The sequence below is a fragment of the Syngnathus floridae genome, chromosome 22, assembly GCF_059516105.1.
Source record: "Syngnathus floridae isolate MCC-2025c chromosome 22, RoL_Sflo_1.0, whole genome shotgun sequence".
Lineage (NCBI taxonomy): Eukaryota > Metazoa > Chordata > Actinopteri > Syngnathiformes > Syngnathidae > Syngnathus > Syngnathus floridae.
The window spans coordinates 3813325-3828622 of NC_142434.1; the positions used below are offsets into that span (position 1 = coordinate 3813325).

The 15298-nt window shown below is 49.6% G+C and overlaps 2 protein-coding genes across 2 annotated transcripts in view; both read right to left on the reverse strand.

Annotated features, from left to right (window-relative positions):
* Window positions 1-6213, reverse strand: part of LOC148379270 (NACHT, LRR and PYD domains-containing protein 3-like) — a 48121-nt gene extending 41908 nt beyond the window's left edge. Inside the window, exons 1-2 of the mRNA XM_088366342.1 lie at window positions 5552-6213; window positions 5249-5353 (exon numbers count right to left, since the gene is read on the reverse strand). Coding sequence (XP_088222468.1) covers window positions 5249-5353; window positions 5552-5704 — 258 coding nt within the window. The 5' untranslated portion in view covers window positions 5705-6213. The remainder of the gene's footprint in view (window positions 1-5248; window positions 5354-5551) is intronic.
* LOC148379275 (NACHT, LRR and PYD domains-containing protein 12-like) overlaps window positions 3642-15298 on the reverse strand; it is a 30138-nt gene continuing 18481 nt past the window's right edge. Inside the window, exons 3-11 of the mRNA XM_088366381.1 lie at window positions 10284-10531; window positions 8220-10113; window positions 7954-8124; window positions 7689-7859; window positions 7420-7590; window positions 7165-7335; window positions 6910-7080; window positions 6642-6815; window positions 3642-3924 (exon numbers count right to left, since the gene is read on the reverse strand). Of these exons, the coding sequence (XP_088222507.1) occupies window positions 3657-3924; window positions 6642-6815; window positions 6910-7080; window positions 7165-7335; window positions 7420-7590; window positions 7689-7859; window positions 7954-8124; window positions 8220-10113; window positions 10284-10531 (3439 nt within the window). The 3' untranslated portion in view covers window positions 3642-3656. The remainder of the gene's footprint in view (window positions 3925-6641; window positions 6816-6909; window positions 7081-7164; window positions 7336-7419; window positions 7591-7688; window positions 7860-7953; window positions 8125-8219; window positions 10114-10283; window positions 10532-15298) is intronic.

Below are 15298 nucleotides of genomic sequence, written 5' to 3' on the forward strand. Positions count from 1 at the left end.
TTACTTCACACAAACACTACATCCAACTGCTCCTGGTTCGGCCCCCCGGTCAAAATTTAGAACCCCATTCGGCCCGCAAGTCAAAAAGTTTGCCCACCCCTGCTCGAGACCCTGCAGACATTTTCTTGGCCCTCGGTGTAACTAAAAGACTAGCGTTTTGCGAACGAAGGTTACGAGGTCCATGCCTGATGGAAAACCTCAAGTTTGGTTAAACGCCATCTGCGCTCATGCTTTCTACATAATTGTTGAAGCGTACGTGTTTCATCTGTGAACCATGGAGTTGGCCATCGACGGCGTAGCGGTGCCACAGAGTCGATGGCTTTTACTAATGTCGCGTTGAATTCATTTGTAAGATTATCAATAGAGCCGCTGTATGCGGGAAACATGGCGCTTGCCGGCGACAGTAACTCAGATAGCGCAGTTGCAGTCGTGGAGTTAAAATTACGGCTGCTATCATTCTGATTGCTCTCTTGTCTTTGACAAGGAACTACAATTTAAAATTTTATTAAGAACAGTAGTGTATGGCAGTACTGCTAAATTTGAGGTTGCTAGTCCCCGGGATAATACCAGATCCAAGCTATTTCCATTCTTATGCGTTGCTGCCTGTACGTACGGCTTGCGTAAAACCAAACGTATCGATTCAAGTTTGAAATGCCGAAGTCAGTGGTTCTGACGGTGAATTCATGTGGATGTTGAAATCACCCATGATAACTATATTATCTGCATTTGTCACGAGATCAGCCACAAATTCTGAAAATTCATCCAGGAAGCCAGAGTAAGCCCCGGGTGGACGATAAATAACAGCAAGATAGAATGACGGTAAAGCAGTGGATGGATCGCACAATGACAACTTCAAATGTTTTGAATACGTGAATTGAGCGAGGCCTAAATCTAAGCTCAGAATTTGAGACGAGGGCGACACCCCCACCCTTTTTTCGAGGACGCGCCACATGCGAGCTCACAAAATTTGGAGGCGAGGCCTCGTTAAGTGGCAGCAGTTCATTAGGTTTTAACCAGGTCTCGCAAAGACGTTTAGATTATGTTCCGTGATAAGGTCATTAACGAGAACTGCTTTCGTATGAAGCGATCTAATATTCATAAAACCGAGTTTAAGCGTAATCGGTCGATCAGGGTGCGTTTCTGTCGAAGGATTTTTAAACGGGATGCGAGTAAAATTGTGCCTAACGTCACCTCTCAAAAGTTTATTAGCGCGGTGGGATGAAACGACCGTGGGAATTTGGTGACGAAAATTTGTTACACATGTGAAGTTATCCAAAACAGGCACCGTTTCATCAGCAAGACCGGTCGGGACGGAGTGATTGGATTTGTCTACTACCCCAGTAGAAAGTGTGTTTATGTGTACTGCAGCACTATTTAAACTGTCGCGCTCTAGTCTACACGAGGAGCTATGTGTATGCTGAAAGTCTAGCCTAGCGCTAGTTAACTTGAACTTAACAGACTCTAAACCCATCCTCACAGGTGGTCTACTCACCTGTGCCCTGGCCTGCTCTAAAGTGACCTGTCATGAGTGGCTCAAACAGTAATCTATCTTCCTAGAAGGAGTGAAGGCGCTGGCCCTGCTTCCTGGTTCTCGAGGCTGCTCGACACGGACTTTGCTACTGGCTTGGCTTCCTGGTCGTTACGTTCAAAGTCCGCTTTATTGTCAATTTCTTCACATGCCAAGACATACAAAGAGATCGAAAATACGTTTCCCACTATCCCACGGTGACAAGACATAGGACACGATATACATACAAGTAAACAACGCAAAAAGTAAAAACAAGAAGGCACAAACAATGACTAAATAAGAGCGATGAATAAATAATAAATAAACAAACAAACAACATAATAAATAAGAGGAGCAAAAATGGAGCAAGTGTGCATACAGCAAACAGTCAGAATATAGCGCAAAAGTACAGGACGTTAAAAAAGTAGCTAACCCCCCCTCCCCCAAACTTCAAACAAAGAAAACAACTGACAATATATCGAGAAAGCGTCCGACCATCCGGCCGGCTCACTTGTCAAGTGGCATGGTGGTACAAGATGGTGTAAAATTAGTTATTGAATTTGGCCCAGGCACATTGGCTATCCCAAAACATGTAGTAGTTCCAAAATTTCACCAGGAGATGGTGTTAAAGCTTGACATGGGGTGACCTGATGGAAATGAACAAATCGAATAAATTAAATTGTTAGCAATTGGGAGGACACGACCTGTTCAAACACGTAGCAACGCACAATTTTGGAATATGAGTTTGCTATGCCATGATTTTAAGATGTAACAGCTTGAGCAATATAATATTTCTGTTTAAGTTGGAGGAACCCATTATTGTGTTAAGTACTATTATGGATTGACATTGATCTTTATTAGACAAGATATATGTGAATGTTGCAATGTTTTGTCCAACCTGTATTTAACATTCATTTAACCACCCTGCTGCTTTCGTCTTTGCAGCCGAATTTACCGAAAGGTTATGAACTCTATAATTAGATAGAACGGATAAATTCCGAAAGTGTTTTTGGGAAGAATTTTACCTGAAAACGGTGAATTCCGTGGTTTTAAGCGGACCCTCCGGAGCTGCCAGGCAGCCCGGATGCCCTCCTCCGCTGTATTCGCCCACAAAAGTAGACCGAAAAACACAGCTCTCGCTCGGTTCCGGTTCCAGGCGTTCTTGTAAAGAAATGGAATAATGTCCTCAGAAACTAAAAAGGGCAATGGGGACAAAGGACGACAGACGGAACCCCTTAAAAACGCTGTTTTTGTGGCGGCGTGAGCCGATTAAAGAGTCGGGAAAGGCAGCTACAGTTCCACAAGCGACTGAGGGGACGGGAGGGGTGCAATCAAGCTAGCTGCCATCAAGCTGTACTAGATAGCAAAGCAGCTTCCTGTTTGAGTAAAAAATAAAAGCATTACAGCATCCGGTTACTCGGAGAGAAAAGAAGTTCAAGATTCAAGAGTTCGTCCTTTATCGTCATACTCGCAGTCAAATCCCGGCATTTATTCTAAAATATTATAATTATTAAAATATTAAAACAAACGACGCTTTTATTGTTTTAGCTTTAATGGCGATCCACGTTGTCACCATTTATTTACAAATGTTGACACTAATTTTGAAAGCTGGGCGATTTCTAATAACAGGGCGTCCTCTGCTGGTGAAGTTGAGACACGGGTGAAGCGTGTTTTATTGCAGACCATTAGAATTCCGTTAAATTAATAAAGTCATGATGCAATTTATACAAATATAATTGTGCGGTATTTTAAGCTGTTGAACTATAATGAATATACACCCAACAACAACAAAAGGTTACGTGTGTTGTTGTTCTGCTCTTTGACCTACATCCATATTACTCGTGAAGTGACCCGACAAGAGCGCCTACCAACCTGCTAAACTATGTCGCGGGCTGCCGAAAGGCTGAAATTGATGATCGGGCATCTCGATCGGACCCCCGCCGTGGTTGTATCCTCTTTAATTTTTTGGATCTTTACCGCGGCTAACTTCATCTGATATATCCGAGAGCTGTGCATCGAGACGTGGAAAGCTTCACCTTCGAAATATGCTTCGAGCTGAGCAGGCAGCCTGCTCGCTTGCTCGCGCGCGAGGCCCAGCTGCCTCCCCCCGCCCCCCCCCTCCTCCTCCTCCTCCTCCTCCTCTTCATCTTCATCCTCCGGCACGAGGATGTGAGCGCAGCAGCAGGAGCAGCAGCAGCAGCGGCAGCGGCGGCGGTGACGCTGGTGGCCGTGGCCGCCGTTGCCGTTCGCTTCCAGGAGTGCGGGGGAGACGAGGAGGCCGGGGGGCCGCCGGGCACCGACAGGCCGAGCGGCGGCGGCAGGGGGGAGCGGGTGTCGGCGGCCGAGGAGGAGCCGTGGAGGAGGAGCCGGCTGCCCGACGCCAACCATGGACGCTTCCCCGCAGCCGTCGCGGCACACTTGAAATTTCCCAGAGAGGGAACAGCTTATAAATAGAAGCAGAGGAAGGTCGGGAAGGAAAGAGTCTGACTTCCTGAGCGCAACCTGACGACGGACGGGATGCGCCGCGGTGACACAAAAAGAAAAAGGAAAAAAAAAAAACCCACAGCAAGCCGCAAAAAGACGGAAGCTCCAAAGTGTCTACTTTGGGCTTCTGCTTCTTTCTTCTTTGGTGGCGCATTTTTCTTTTTGTCAAGTAAAAAGCGGCCACCTCACTTCAACATAGTTCCCTGACGTCACAAGATGGCAGCAAAGCGCTACTTTGGTCTCAATGAAACGCCTTCACTCATAAATTGTTTTTGGATTCATGACTCGCGTACGTCGACGCTCATGTCGCATAGTCTGCCATTATGCTAGTTGTGTGTGTGTGTGCGCGGTAATGTCTTCCTGCTATTGTGGTTTGTGAAACGCGCATTCCTGCGCGCACGCGCGCGTTGACGAATAATGTCCAGATTGCACGGGCGTTTCCTGTTGGTGTGCCGTTCCTCACGAATGCGTGTCATTTCCACTCAAGCGAAACCAGAACAATGACGTCGCCACGGCCCGTATGAACATTTGAAACGCGCAACTCGGCTCGCTCGCGCGTGCATCAGGCAAGACAGCGCATCAGTTGTTTTTGTGACGTCACTCGAGGCACTCGGAGCGCACGGCTCAACGGGCCGCGTAAACGTCCGCCCGCGTGTTTACCGGACGAGCCGACGAGCGTCGCCACGGCAACGCCGACAGCCCACCTTTTGCGGGGAGGAGGAAAAGGAGGATGATTTTTTTCCACCCCCATCTGGATCAATGTTGTCTATTTTCAGATTCATTAACCCGTCTTTTATTTTCTGCTGAAGAGTCAACAAATTTGCACACCCAAAAAGTTTCTAATTGCAACAAGCACTACTGTATGTCGAAATAGAATTAGTGAACTCTCTTAAACAACAGCAAAGTTCCACTGGATGGCAGCAAAACTCTACTTTTGTCTAAATACATTTCTTCAATTCACACCAACATAGTGTGTATGTTAGTGTGTGTGTGTGTGTGTGTGTGTGTGTGTGTGTGTGTGTGTGTGTAGCGAGCAGGTGAAGCGCTGTTTGTTGACAACATGGGCAGTTGGCCGACAGGTCGTGCTGGGAGCGCGGCTTGTTAGTTGCCTTTCACGACAAAAATATTTGTGTGTGTGTGTGTGTGTGTGTGTGTGGGGGGGGGGTCATGCCCAGTCAGCATACGTCCTTGCATTTCTCCCATTGTCACCCACGCATTACTATTTTTATCCCGGGATTCGTGTGTGTGTGAGCTCACGTTCCAGGGTGTGTAAACAGACTCCTCTTTGTCGTCCGGCTTGACACTTGGTGACAGGCGGCCCGCTGAAACCCAAGCCGGTTGCCGCATAAGTCCGTGGGTCATCTGTTAAAAAAAAAAAAAAAAAGAAAACCTCATTCATTCATTTGTAATTCCGATGGCCGAGTCGGAACATCAGGAAAGCCCATAGTGGCGGCTCATCCTGAATTCCTTTGCATGTGCGTGTGTGCGCTTTAAAAAAAAAATCTTCTTTTGTGACCCCCCCCATGCAGGAAAGCCATCTCACGGTCGGGCCTGCAACACCTGGGGCCGCTGCAGGTAGCCCCGCCTCCAACGGCCCCGGCAAGGAGCTTTGCACACGCATGGACTGGACGGTAGGCACCTCAAAGTACTTCTTCCCAATTTGAGGCTGGCTCCACGTTGAGTAACCGCTGGAGACTCCAAGTGCGGCACCATGTGGTCGCCTCCACACCGCTTTGGCTATCTTTCTTTTTTTGTGACTCATCTCCCGTTGAAGTTAAAAGCGCCACTCCATTATCATCTGCACTCGAGCCACAAATCGCCACTCGAAGGCCGCTGCTGGAGCGCTCTCGTGTTCTTTTGTCGCTTCGGTTGATCCAAGAGAAGCGGGATTTTTTTTTTTTTTTTGCCGGTGTAACAATCCCGTGACGCTTCCTTTCTCCTCATCACCGCTGGCCTTTAGCACGCACACCGCACAATGTCAATAATGGCTCGTTAATAAAACATCAGGGCTGGATTGGAGTGGCGCAAACAAGCGGCGCCCGCCGTTCGCCGCCTCCAATTAAGCGCTCGACACGTGGGTGGGCGGAGGGACGACTGTCGTGTGAGCCAGCGATCCCATCATCCTGACGTTGTGTGATGCAACACCACGTGCACGCAATGATGCTTTTACTCAGCGCGTAGCGTGCTTTTGTTTCTTCTTGTCACATTCCACGCACTTTCGCCACATTCTTTTCATTATTTGGCAAAACATTTCCCTCTGTCTAGAACATTCTTGAATCATCTGAAAGATCAAACCTAAACAAAACTTAAGATCGATACAATCAAGCGTTTGGCATTCTTGACCTCTTACTTCATGAAGGCAACATCTGTTATTTCCAAGTGCACCAAAAATACAACTATATCAGATCATCAAGTTATTCTCCAAACATTTCTCATTTCCACATAGTCCATCACATCTCCAAAAATGTCTACTTCTGTCGTCGTTATTGATTTGGCGTGTACGAGCTCGAAGGAGATGCTTCAAATGTTTCTTTCTGGTGTGACTTTAGTAATTGTATGCTTAGGTGCTTTAGAACCCATTTTCTTCAACGCACAAGTGTGGCCGGTCCATTCAGACGAGTGAGCGCCCTGGAAGATGTTTGGAACCTACCACTCGATCGTCAGACTGCAGCGAGGATCCTTTTGGACCTCTGCCAAGACCCTCCTTCCTTCCTCTTTGATGCGATTGCCCCACAGGTCCAGCTTTTGGAGGTGGGAGGGGTTGGACCGGAGAGCCTTGGCCAGCACCTCGCAGCTTTTATTGCTCAGGTTGCAGCTATTGAGCCTGAGAAGACAAGAGGGCAGCTGACACAAGCCCAAAGTTCTTGGGCCGGCTGGCCTTCTGCCGCTCGCTTGACGGGGGTGGAGGAGAGCCTTACTTGAGGACTTGCAAGGTGCACTGCGGATTTGCCAGTCCGGCGGCGAGCGCCTCCAGCACGTCGTCAGACAAGATGTTGAAGCTGAGATCCAGCTCCCTCAGGGTGCGGGACGAGCTTAGAACGGAGGCCAGCGCCTCGCCACTTTTCTCGCTCAGGTTGCAGTCCCAGAGCCTGAGAAGACAAGAGGGCGGCCGGCTGACACAAGCCCAAGGTTCTTGGGCCGGCTGGCCTTCTGCCGCTCGAGGAGAGCCTTACCTGAGAACTTGCAAGGCGCACTGCGGCTTTGCCAGTCCGGCGGCGAGCGCCTCCAGCCCGTCATCACCCAAGCCGTTCAAGTTTAGATCCAGCTCCCTCAGGGTGCGGGACGAGCTTAGAACGGAGGCCAGCGCCTCGCCGCTTTTCTCGCTCAGCTTGCAGCTATTGAGCCTGAGAAGACAGGAGGGCGGCCGGCTGACACAAGCCCAAGGTTCTTGGGCCGGCTGGCCTTCTGCCGCTCGAGGAGAGCCTTACCTGAGAACTTGCAAGGTGCACTGCGGCTTTGCCAGTCCGGCGGCGAGCGCCTCCAGCCCGTCATCACCCAAGCCGTTCAAGTTTAGATCCAGCTCCCTCAGGGTGCGGGACGAGCTTAGAACGGAGGCCAGCGCCTCGCAGCTTTTCTTGCTCAGGTCGCAGCTCATGAGCCTGAGAAGACAAGAGGGCGGCCGGCTGACACAAGCCCAAGGTTCTTGGGCCGGCTGGCCTTCTGCCGCTCGCTCGACGGGGGAGGAGGAGAGCCTTACTTGAGGACTTGCAAGGTGCACTGCGGCTTTGCCAGTCCGGCGGCGAGCGCCTCCAGCCCGTCGTCACCCAAGTCGTTACAGCTGAGATCCAGCTCCATCAGGGTGCGGGACGAGCTTAGAACGGAGGCCAGCGCCTCGCCGCTTTTCTCGCTCAGATGGCAGTCGGTGAGCCTGAGAAGACAAGAGGGCAGCTGACACAAGCCCAAGGTTCTTGGGCCGGCTGGCCTTCTGCCGCTCGCTCGACGGGGGTGGAGGAGAGCCTTACTTGAGGACTTGCAAGGTGCACTGCGGCTTTGCCAGTCCGGCGGCGAGCGCCTCCAGCCCGTCGTCACCCAAGTCGTTGTTGCCGAGATCCAGCTCCCTCAGGGTGCGGGACGAGCTTAGAACGGAGGCCAGCGCCTTGCCGCTTTTCTCGCTCAGGTTGCAGAAGTCGAGCCTGAGAAGACAAGAGGGCAGCTGACACAAGCCCAAGGTTCTTGGGCTGCTGACATGTGCGCGGCCGGTTCAGCATGCTGGCTCGACGGCACCTACACTGCTTCTCGAGAAGCCTTGACCACCGGCAGCAGAGTCAGGAGCCCCTTCTCGGACGGAGCGTACATACTGAGTTTGAAGCAGCGCAAGGCGTCGTCGGAAGCCCGCAAGAAGAAGACCAGGGCCGACCACATGGCCGGAATTAAGTCGTCCCTGTGGCGCCACCATTCTTTTAGGTACTTTTGGATCTGGTCCAGCAGGGACTCGTCCTTCAGCTCTTTCAGGCAGTAGAACAAGTTGATGTTCTCCTCAGGAGAATTCTTATCTATCTGTTGCTTGATCAAGCGGACTGTTTCTGCGTTGCTGTGGCTGAAGTTCTTGGGAGCCTTCAGCAGCTCGCCCATGAGCTCCTGGTTGCACTGCAAGGAAAGGCCCACCAAGAAGCGGAGGAACAAGTCCAGGTTTCCGTCACTTTCAGAGGCTTTGCGGATGGCCGCCTCGTGGACCCGAATGAGCGACTTCTGCTCGCAACGCATGGGGAGCTCTCCCAGCACGTTCTTGTTGTCCTGGAACAGGCTCATCGCGTAGAAAGTGGCCCGAACGAGCGATGTCTGCTCGCAATGCTTGGGGAGCTCTCCCAGCACATTCTTGTTGTCCTGGAACAGGCTCATCATCACGTAGAGAGCGGCCAGATATTCCTGGATGCTCAAGTGGATGAACTGAAACATCTTGCCGCGTTGGTATTTCTTGAGCGGGGGTACCTCTTCGAAGACCTCGGTGAAGACTCCCGAGTGTTTTGCGACCTGCAGGTCATCCAAGCCGCTTTCCCGCAAGTCGCTCTCGTAGAAGATCTGTTGCTTTTTCATGAGATGCCGAAAAGCCAGCTCGGCCAGCGCTTTGACGTACTCCGTGCTCTTCTGGCTGCTTCGCTTCTCGGACTTGTCCAGGTGATAGAGTAGGAACTCTGTGTACATCTCGGTCAGGGTTTCGGGCAGCTCCTCTCCGTGCTTCCGATAATCTCCGAGAACGGTGGCGGTGAGCCAGCAGAAGATGGGCATGTGGCACATGATGAAAATGCTGCGGGACTTTTGGATGTGCTTGATGACGTCCTCGTTGGAGAACCTCTTCCTGAAGTAGTCCAGCCGCTGGGAGCGGCTGAAGCCTTTCACCTCGGTTCTGCCGTCCACCAGGCGCGGCGGGATGTCGCGGGCCGCCTGGGGCCGCGTGGTGATCCAAAGCCGGGCGCAGGGAAGCAGGTTCCCCTTGATGAGATGCGCCAGGAGGACCTCCACGGGGTACGCTCGGGTCACATCCAGGCGCTCCTTGCGCTCGTCGCTCAGGTCCAGTTTGAGGCGGCACTCGTCCAAGCCGTCCAGTACAAACAAAATCTTGACGCTGCTGCTTTGGTAGGTGCGCTTGCCCAAATCTTGCAGCCTGGCCAAGATGTCCTTCAGCATCTCGACGGCCGCCTTGCTGTCGCAGATGAAGTGCTGGATGAGCTCTGCCAGCGAAAATCTTTTCTCCTCCTGCAAGTTCAACTCACGGAAGGCGAAGGGAAAGATGAAGTCCACGTCTGTGTTGGTTCCCCCGTTGGCCCAGTCCAGGACAAACTTGCGCACCAGGAAGGTCTTCCCGATGCCCGCGAAGCCCACGGTGACCATGGTGCGAAGGGGCGTCTCGCTTTTGAAGATGTCGCACGGCTCGATGGACTCCTCGTCTTCGCCGCCGCACGTCTCCATCTGAAGGACCTCGTGCTGCTTGTCGGGAAGACCGGTGACGCCGCGGCTAATTTGGAGCTTGGTGTAGACGCTGTCCAGAGCCTCCTGCCGGCTGGGCTCTATGTTGCCCTCGGGAGCCTTGCAGTACATGGCCCGCAGGTTCTCTTGCAGCTCCCGCTTGAATTCGCCTATCTGGACCGGTAAGGAAGTGCTATCTGAGGGCGCACGGGTGACACCTGAGGGAGGGATCAGAAGGAGATCCCGAGTCGCAAACGCGTCTTTAGGCCTGGCCGCAAGCGTGCTGCACCCATGCCGCCACTTCCGCTCAAGGAGGCAAGTGAAGGAGGCAAGAGGGGTAGGGCAGCATCGGAGAGCTGCTTTGTGGAAAGCCCCACGCTCACCTTACCTTTGATTTGAAGCCTCTGGGCCAGTTCATTGTTGTTGATCTTCTCCAGAATCGTGATGGTCTCCGCCACAGCGTTCTTGCCGTCCCTGTTCACCAGCTCTTCGGCGATGTGAATCCGGTCGGCGTTTTCTCTTTTGCTCTTAGCCAGACGCGTATACAACTTGAACTTCTTGAAGTCCTCCTGCCCCAGGTCTTCCAGCCTTTCCGACAGCAGCTCCTTGATCTTGGCATCCAAAGCCATCTTTCCCCTGTGAAACTGAAAGCAAAAGGCGAACCTTTATATTCTCGCGCAACACCATTCCACACCCAAAGCGCAGAAGGTGGCCCGATTTCCACCCTTATGAGGACTTGCTTCCTGGTTCTCGAGGCTGCTCGACACTGACTTTGCTACTGGCTTGGCTTCCTGGTCGTTACGTTCAAAGTCTGCTTTATTGTCAATTTCTTCACATGCCAAGACATACAAAGAGATTGAAAATACGTTTCCCACTATCCCACGGTGACAAGAGATAGGACACGATATACATACAAGTAAACAACACAAAAAGTAAAAACAAGAAGGCACAAACAATGACTAAATAAGAGCGATGAATAAATAATAAATAAACAAACAAACAACATAATAAATAAGAGGAGCAAAAATGGAGTGCATACAGCAAACAGTCAGAATATAGCGTAAAAGTACAGGACGTTAAAGAAATAGCTGACCCCCCCTCCCCCAAACTTCAAACAAAGAAACCAACTGACAATATAGCGAGAAAGCGTCCGACCATCCGGCCGGCTCACTAAATAACACCACAAACGGTCGCTCCTTTTTAAAAGCAAAACTATATGTCTATACGGCTCAAACAAAAGAAAGCAAACTCACTTGTCGGTCTCCTTTGCCTCGTCACAGTTATGCACGTAGTTACGACTAGCGTAATAACCGTCTGACTAAACTATTGATTGCAAAGTGGAAAGTGGAAGTGGGGTGTGGATTTTGCACAGGTTTATGTTCAAGTTTATTGTTATTTGAAACTGAAACATTAGATAAGCAATGTCGGAACATAACGGCAGGACTTGTTATTGCACGATTATGTACCCTGCTTCGGGTACATTGAGGTGAAACTTCTGCAGAGTATTTTCGACCCTAAAAGTGTAATTGTGAGAAAAGATTCTTTGTCAACTGCCAGTTCCATACGAGACATTGCGTGTGTGAGCGATAATGCAGATCAATGCAAGCACTCCCACATGACCTAACAATGGCAGTGGGACGTCATGGTAATGACTTTGTCCTCTGGGGGTGTGTTACCCTCAATAACCAACATCAGCCCTACATGTGGATGTGGGTCAGAACACACACTGGCTTGGACGTCAAATTAAGAGGTGAAGGACCGTGAAAGCAAATTGGCCTCAAACAGGACGAGTGAGAGAAACCTGCATCTGTCAGATTCGAAAATTAAATGAGAGCAGGTGCACCTCACGTAACACACAAGAACATCATAGGTATGCACATTAAAAAAAAAAAAAAAGCTAGAGGTTGCAACATTGCTTTTGTAACATTGCAGTAACAAAGCTTAAGGATTGGAAATACGACTCAAATTTGTGTTATGCTATTTTATGTTTGTACGGCGACCTTGCGTGCCTTATAAATAATATGTATAATTATTATTAATACCACACCTACGTTTTTACATCTTGTGATAGACGCAGAACCTGAACGGTAACCTGAAGGCATCCATAATACACACTTTATGTCAACAAAGTTAAATATTTGCACAGCACACAGCGAGTTCTGGAGGCAAAACGAAAAGCATTTGTCAAATGTCAAAACAAGCGCACTCAATGTGGCATCTCAGTTTGCGCTTGTGCTCACGTTTTAGTAACCACAAACCACTCTGCTGCTTTCGTCTTTGCAGCCGAATTTACCGAAAGGAGAATAGGAAAGGAGTTCATAAGAACTCTATAATTAGAACAGATAAATTCCGTAAGTGTTTTTCGGAAGAATTTTACTTGAAAACGGTGAATTCCGTGGTTTTAAGCGGACCCTCCGGAGCTGCCAGGCAGCCCGGATGCTGTATCCGCCCACAAAAGTAGACCGAAAAACACAGCTCTCGCTCGGTTCCGGTTCCAGGCGTTCTTGTAAAGAAATGGAATAATGTCCTCAGAAACTAAAAAGGGCAATGGGGACAAAGGACGACAGACGGAACCCCTTAAAAACGCTGTTTTTGTGGCGGCGTGAGCCGATTAAAGAGTCGGGAGAGGCAGCTTCAGTTCCGCAAGCGACTGAGCATTACAGCATCCGGTTACTAGGAGAGAAAAGAAGTTCGTCCTTTATCGTCATACTCGCAGTCAAATCCCGGCATTTATTCTAAAATATTATAATTATTAAAATATTAAAACAAACGACGCTTTTATTGTTTTAGCTTTAATGGCGATCCACGTTGTCACCATTTATTTACAAATGTTGATACTAATTTTGAAAGCTGGGCGATTTCTAATGACAGGGCGCCCTCTGCTGGTGAAGTTGAGACACGTTGAGAAAGTTTTTGCTGCACAAACCAGCACAAACGAAGCACAAACGAACGGTACCAATTTGGGTCCATTTGGAGAAAAAGGGGGGGCTCGATGACGTCATCGCTAAAAAACAAATGTGTAATATCTCCGAAACGAAAGCAGCACAAACGAAAATTTTTGCTGCACAAACCAGCACAAACGAAGCACAAACGGACGGTACCATTTTGGGTCCATTTGGGGGGAAAGGGGGGGCTGGGTGAACTCTGGATGACCTATAAAATAATCGTTCATAACTAAAAAACCATAGCAGCACAAACGATGATTTTTGCTGCACAAACGAGCACAAACGAAGCACAAACGAACGGTACCAATTTGGGTCCATTTGGAGAAAAAGGGGGGGCTCGATGACGTCATCGCTAAAAAATAAATGTGTAATATCTCCGAAACGAAAGCAGCACAAACGAAACTTTTTGCTGCACAAACGAGCACAAACGAAGCACAAACGAACGGTACCAATTTGGGTCCATTTGGAGGAAAAGGGGGAGCTCGATGACGTCATCGCTAAAAAATAAATGTGTAATATCTCCGAAACGAAAGCAGCACAAACGAAAATTTTTGCTGCACAAACCAGCACAAACGAAGCACAAACGGACGGTACCACTTTGGGTCCATTTGGGGGGGAAAGGGGGGGCTGGGTGAACTCTGGATGACCTATAAAATAATCGTTCATAACTAAAAAACCATAGCAGCACAAACGATGATTTTTGCTGCACAAACCGGCACAAACGAAGCACAAACGAATCAGACTATTGTCCTTAAATTTTGCGAGGTTGGGGGGGCCAACTTCACGCAGGTGTTTTTCAGACTGTTCCAGTGCCGGTATCCGACGATTGCCAACTTAGGCTACTGCTTTGGTTGGTGTACGAGCAGTCGTGGAAAGCACCTGAAACTGACGCTCAGGTCAGGAAGATTTCTAAGCCCACAGGGGTGTGCGCGTGGATAAGTGAACTTCCCTATTTGGATATGCTCGCCGTGCATGAAGACATTCAAGTTGCGGTGCCAGAGTCCATAGAGGTGCCATCTATAAAGGTGCCCGCCTGTTTTTGCTCTAATGTGACTCACGGTGGTCCGGGGGTGCCTATGGGGGTGGCAGATTGCGACTATTACTCTATGCAATTCCCAGGGGAAGCATGGGGGGGAAATGGGAGCCATCCATCCGGTGACCTTTCCTCTACCCGACTCCTATAATGCGATTACGGTGATGGTGGAGAATCGCACGGTGCCTGGAAACACAACCATAGGTAACCTTAGAGACATCTGGTGGGTATGTGGGACTAAAGCTTATTTGTTTTTGCCTTATGGATGGTTGGGTTGCTGCTATTCTGCTACCCTGAAGCTCCCGTTTGAGGTGATGACAATAAAGAGGGGCCACAAGCCAGAGGGGGAGACTTATCAGGCGGTCCCAATCAGGGCCAAGAGGGAGATGGCGGCGTTTCACACTACGGATGCGTACCATTGGAGAATTAGCTTGGGAGAAAAATGGGGCCTTGGGATCTTTCCCTGGTATGGGGTGACATTTTTGGCAGATCACATTGATAATATTACGTATACCCTCCAGGGATTTGCGAATGAGACGATCAAGGGCTTCCGACAGTTGTCACTTACCCAAAAGAGCCATCGGTTGACCCTGCTTAAACATGACATGGCTTTGGATTATATCTTGGCGAGGCAAGTGGGGTTGTGCATAGCCCTAAACTTGACAGATGACGCTTGCTACACTTTGATCCCTGATAACACCGACAACATTACCAGTATCATCGACGCGCTTAAAGTCATTCGAGATTCTTTTGGGCCGTCTGAGGGCGCTGGTTGGTCAGCAACCAGCTGGATACAGGATAGACTGGGACCTATAGGGACGATAGTGGCGCAGGTGTTGGGGGCGCTCGGGATATCACTATGTGTGATGCTTTGTTTTTGCACTGTGATAATGACTTGCGCAAAGGCCATAATATTACGGTGGATAGGCGTGGTAATGCCAAGGGACCAGACCCAGATGCCGCTGCTCCCGATCGACTGTGAGACTGATCTGACTTACTTTGGTGAAATGATAGTGACTGACAGGTACTCGGATTAAACATAATAAAATGATAAGGGGAGTGAGTGCATGGGAGAGGAGAATTAATATCAGAAAAATACAAAAAATAGAGCTATACACGAAAATGAAAACCCAAAGTTAGGGGATGAAGGAGTGGGAACATTGGCGTAGCGCCACTTCCTTGGGTTTTCATTTTCCTTTTTGTGTGATGTGTTGCATGATTCCACTGGAATGTGATCCACCGTATGTTGTTGCCCAGCCCGCGACCAGTTTACCATCGTTATTGTGTCAAAGTTGCATGTGTTTTGCGTTGAGTGCCATTGTCATCACACGATACTGGCAGGAGTTCTTATTCGTTCCAGAGCCTCTGGATGCTGACCGGGGCCGTGCAAGGGACTCTATGGACAGTGACCTGGACATAAGGACT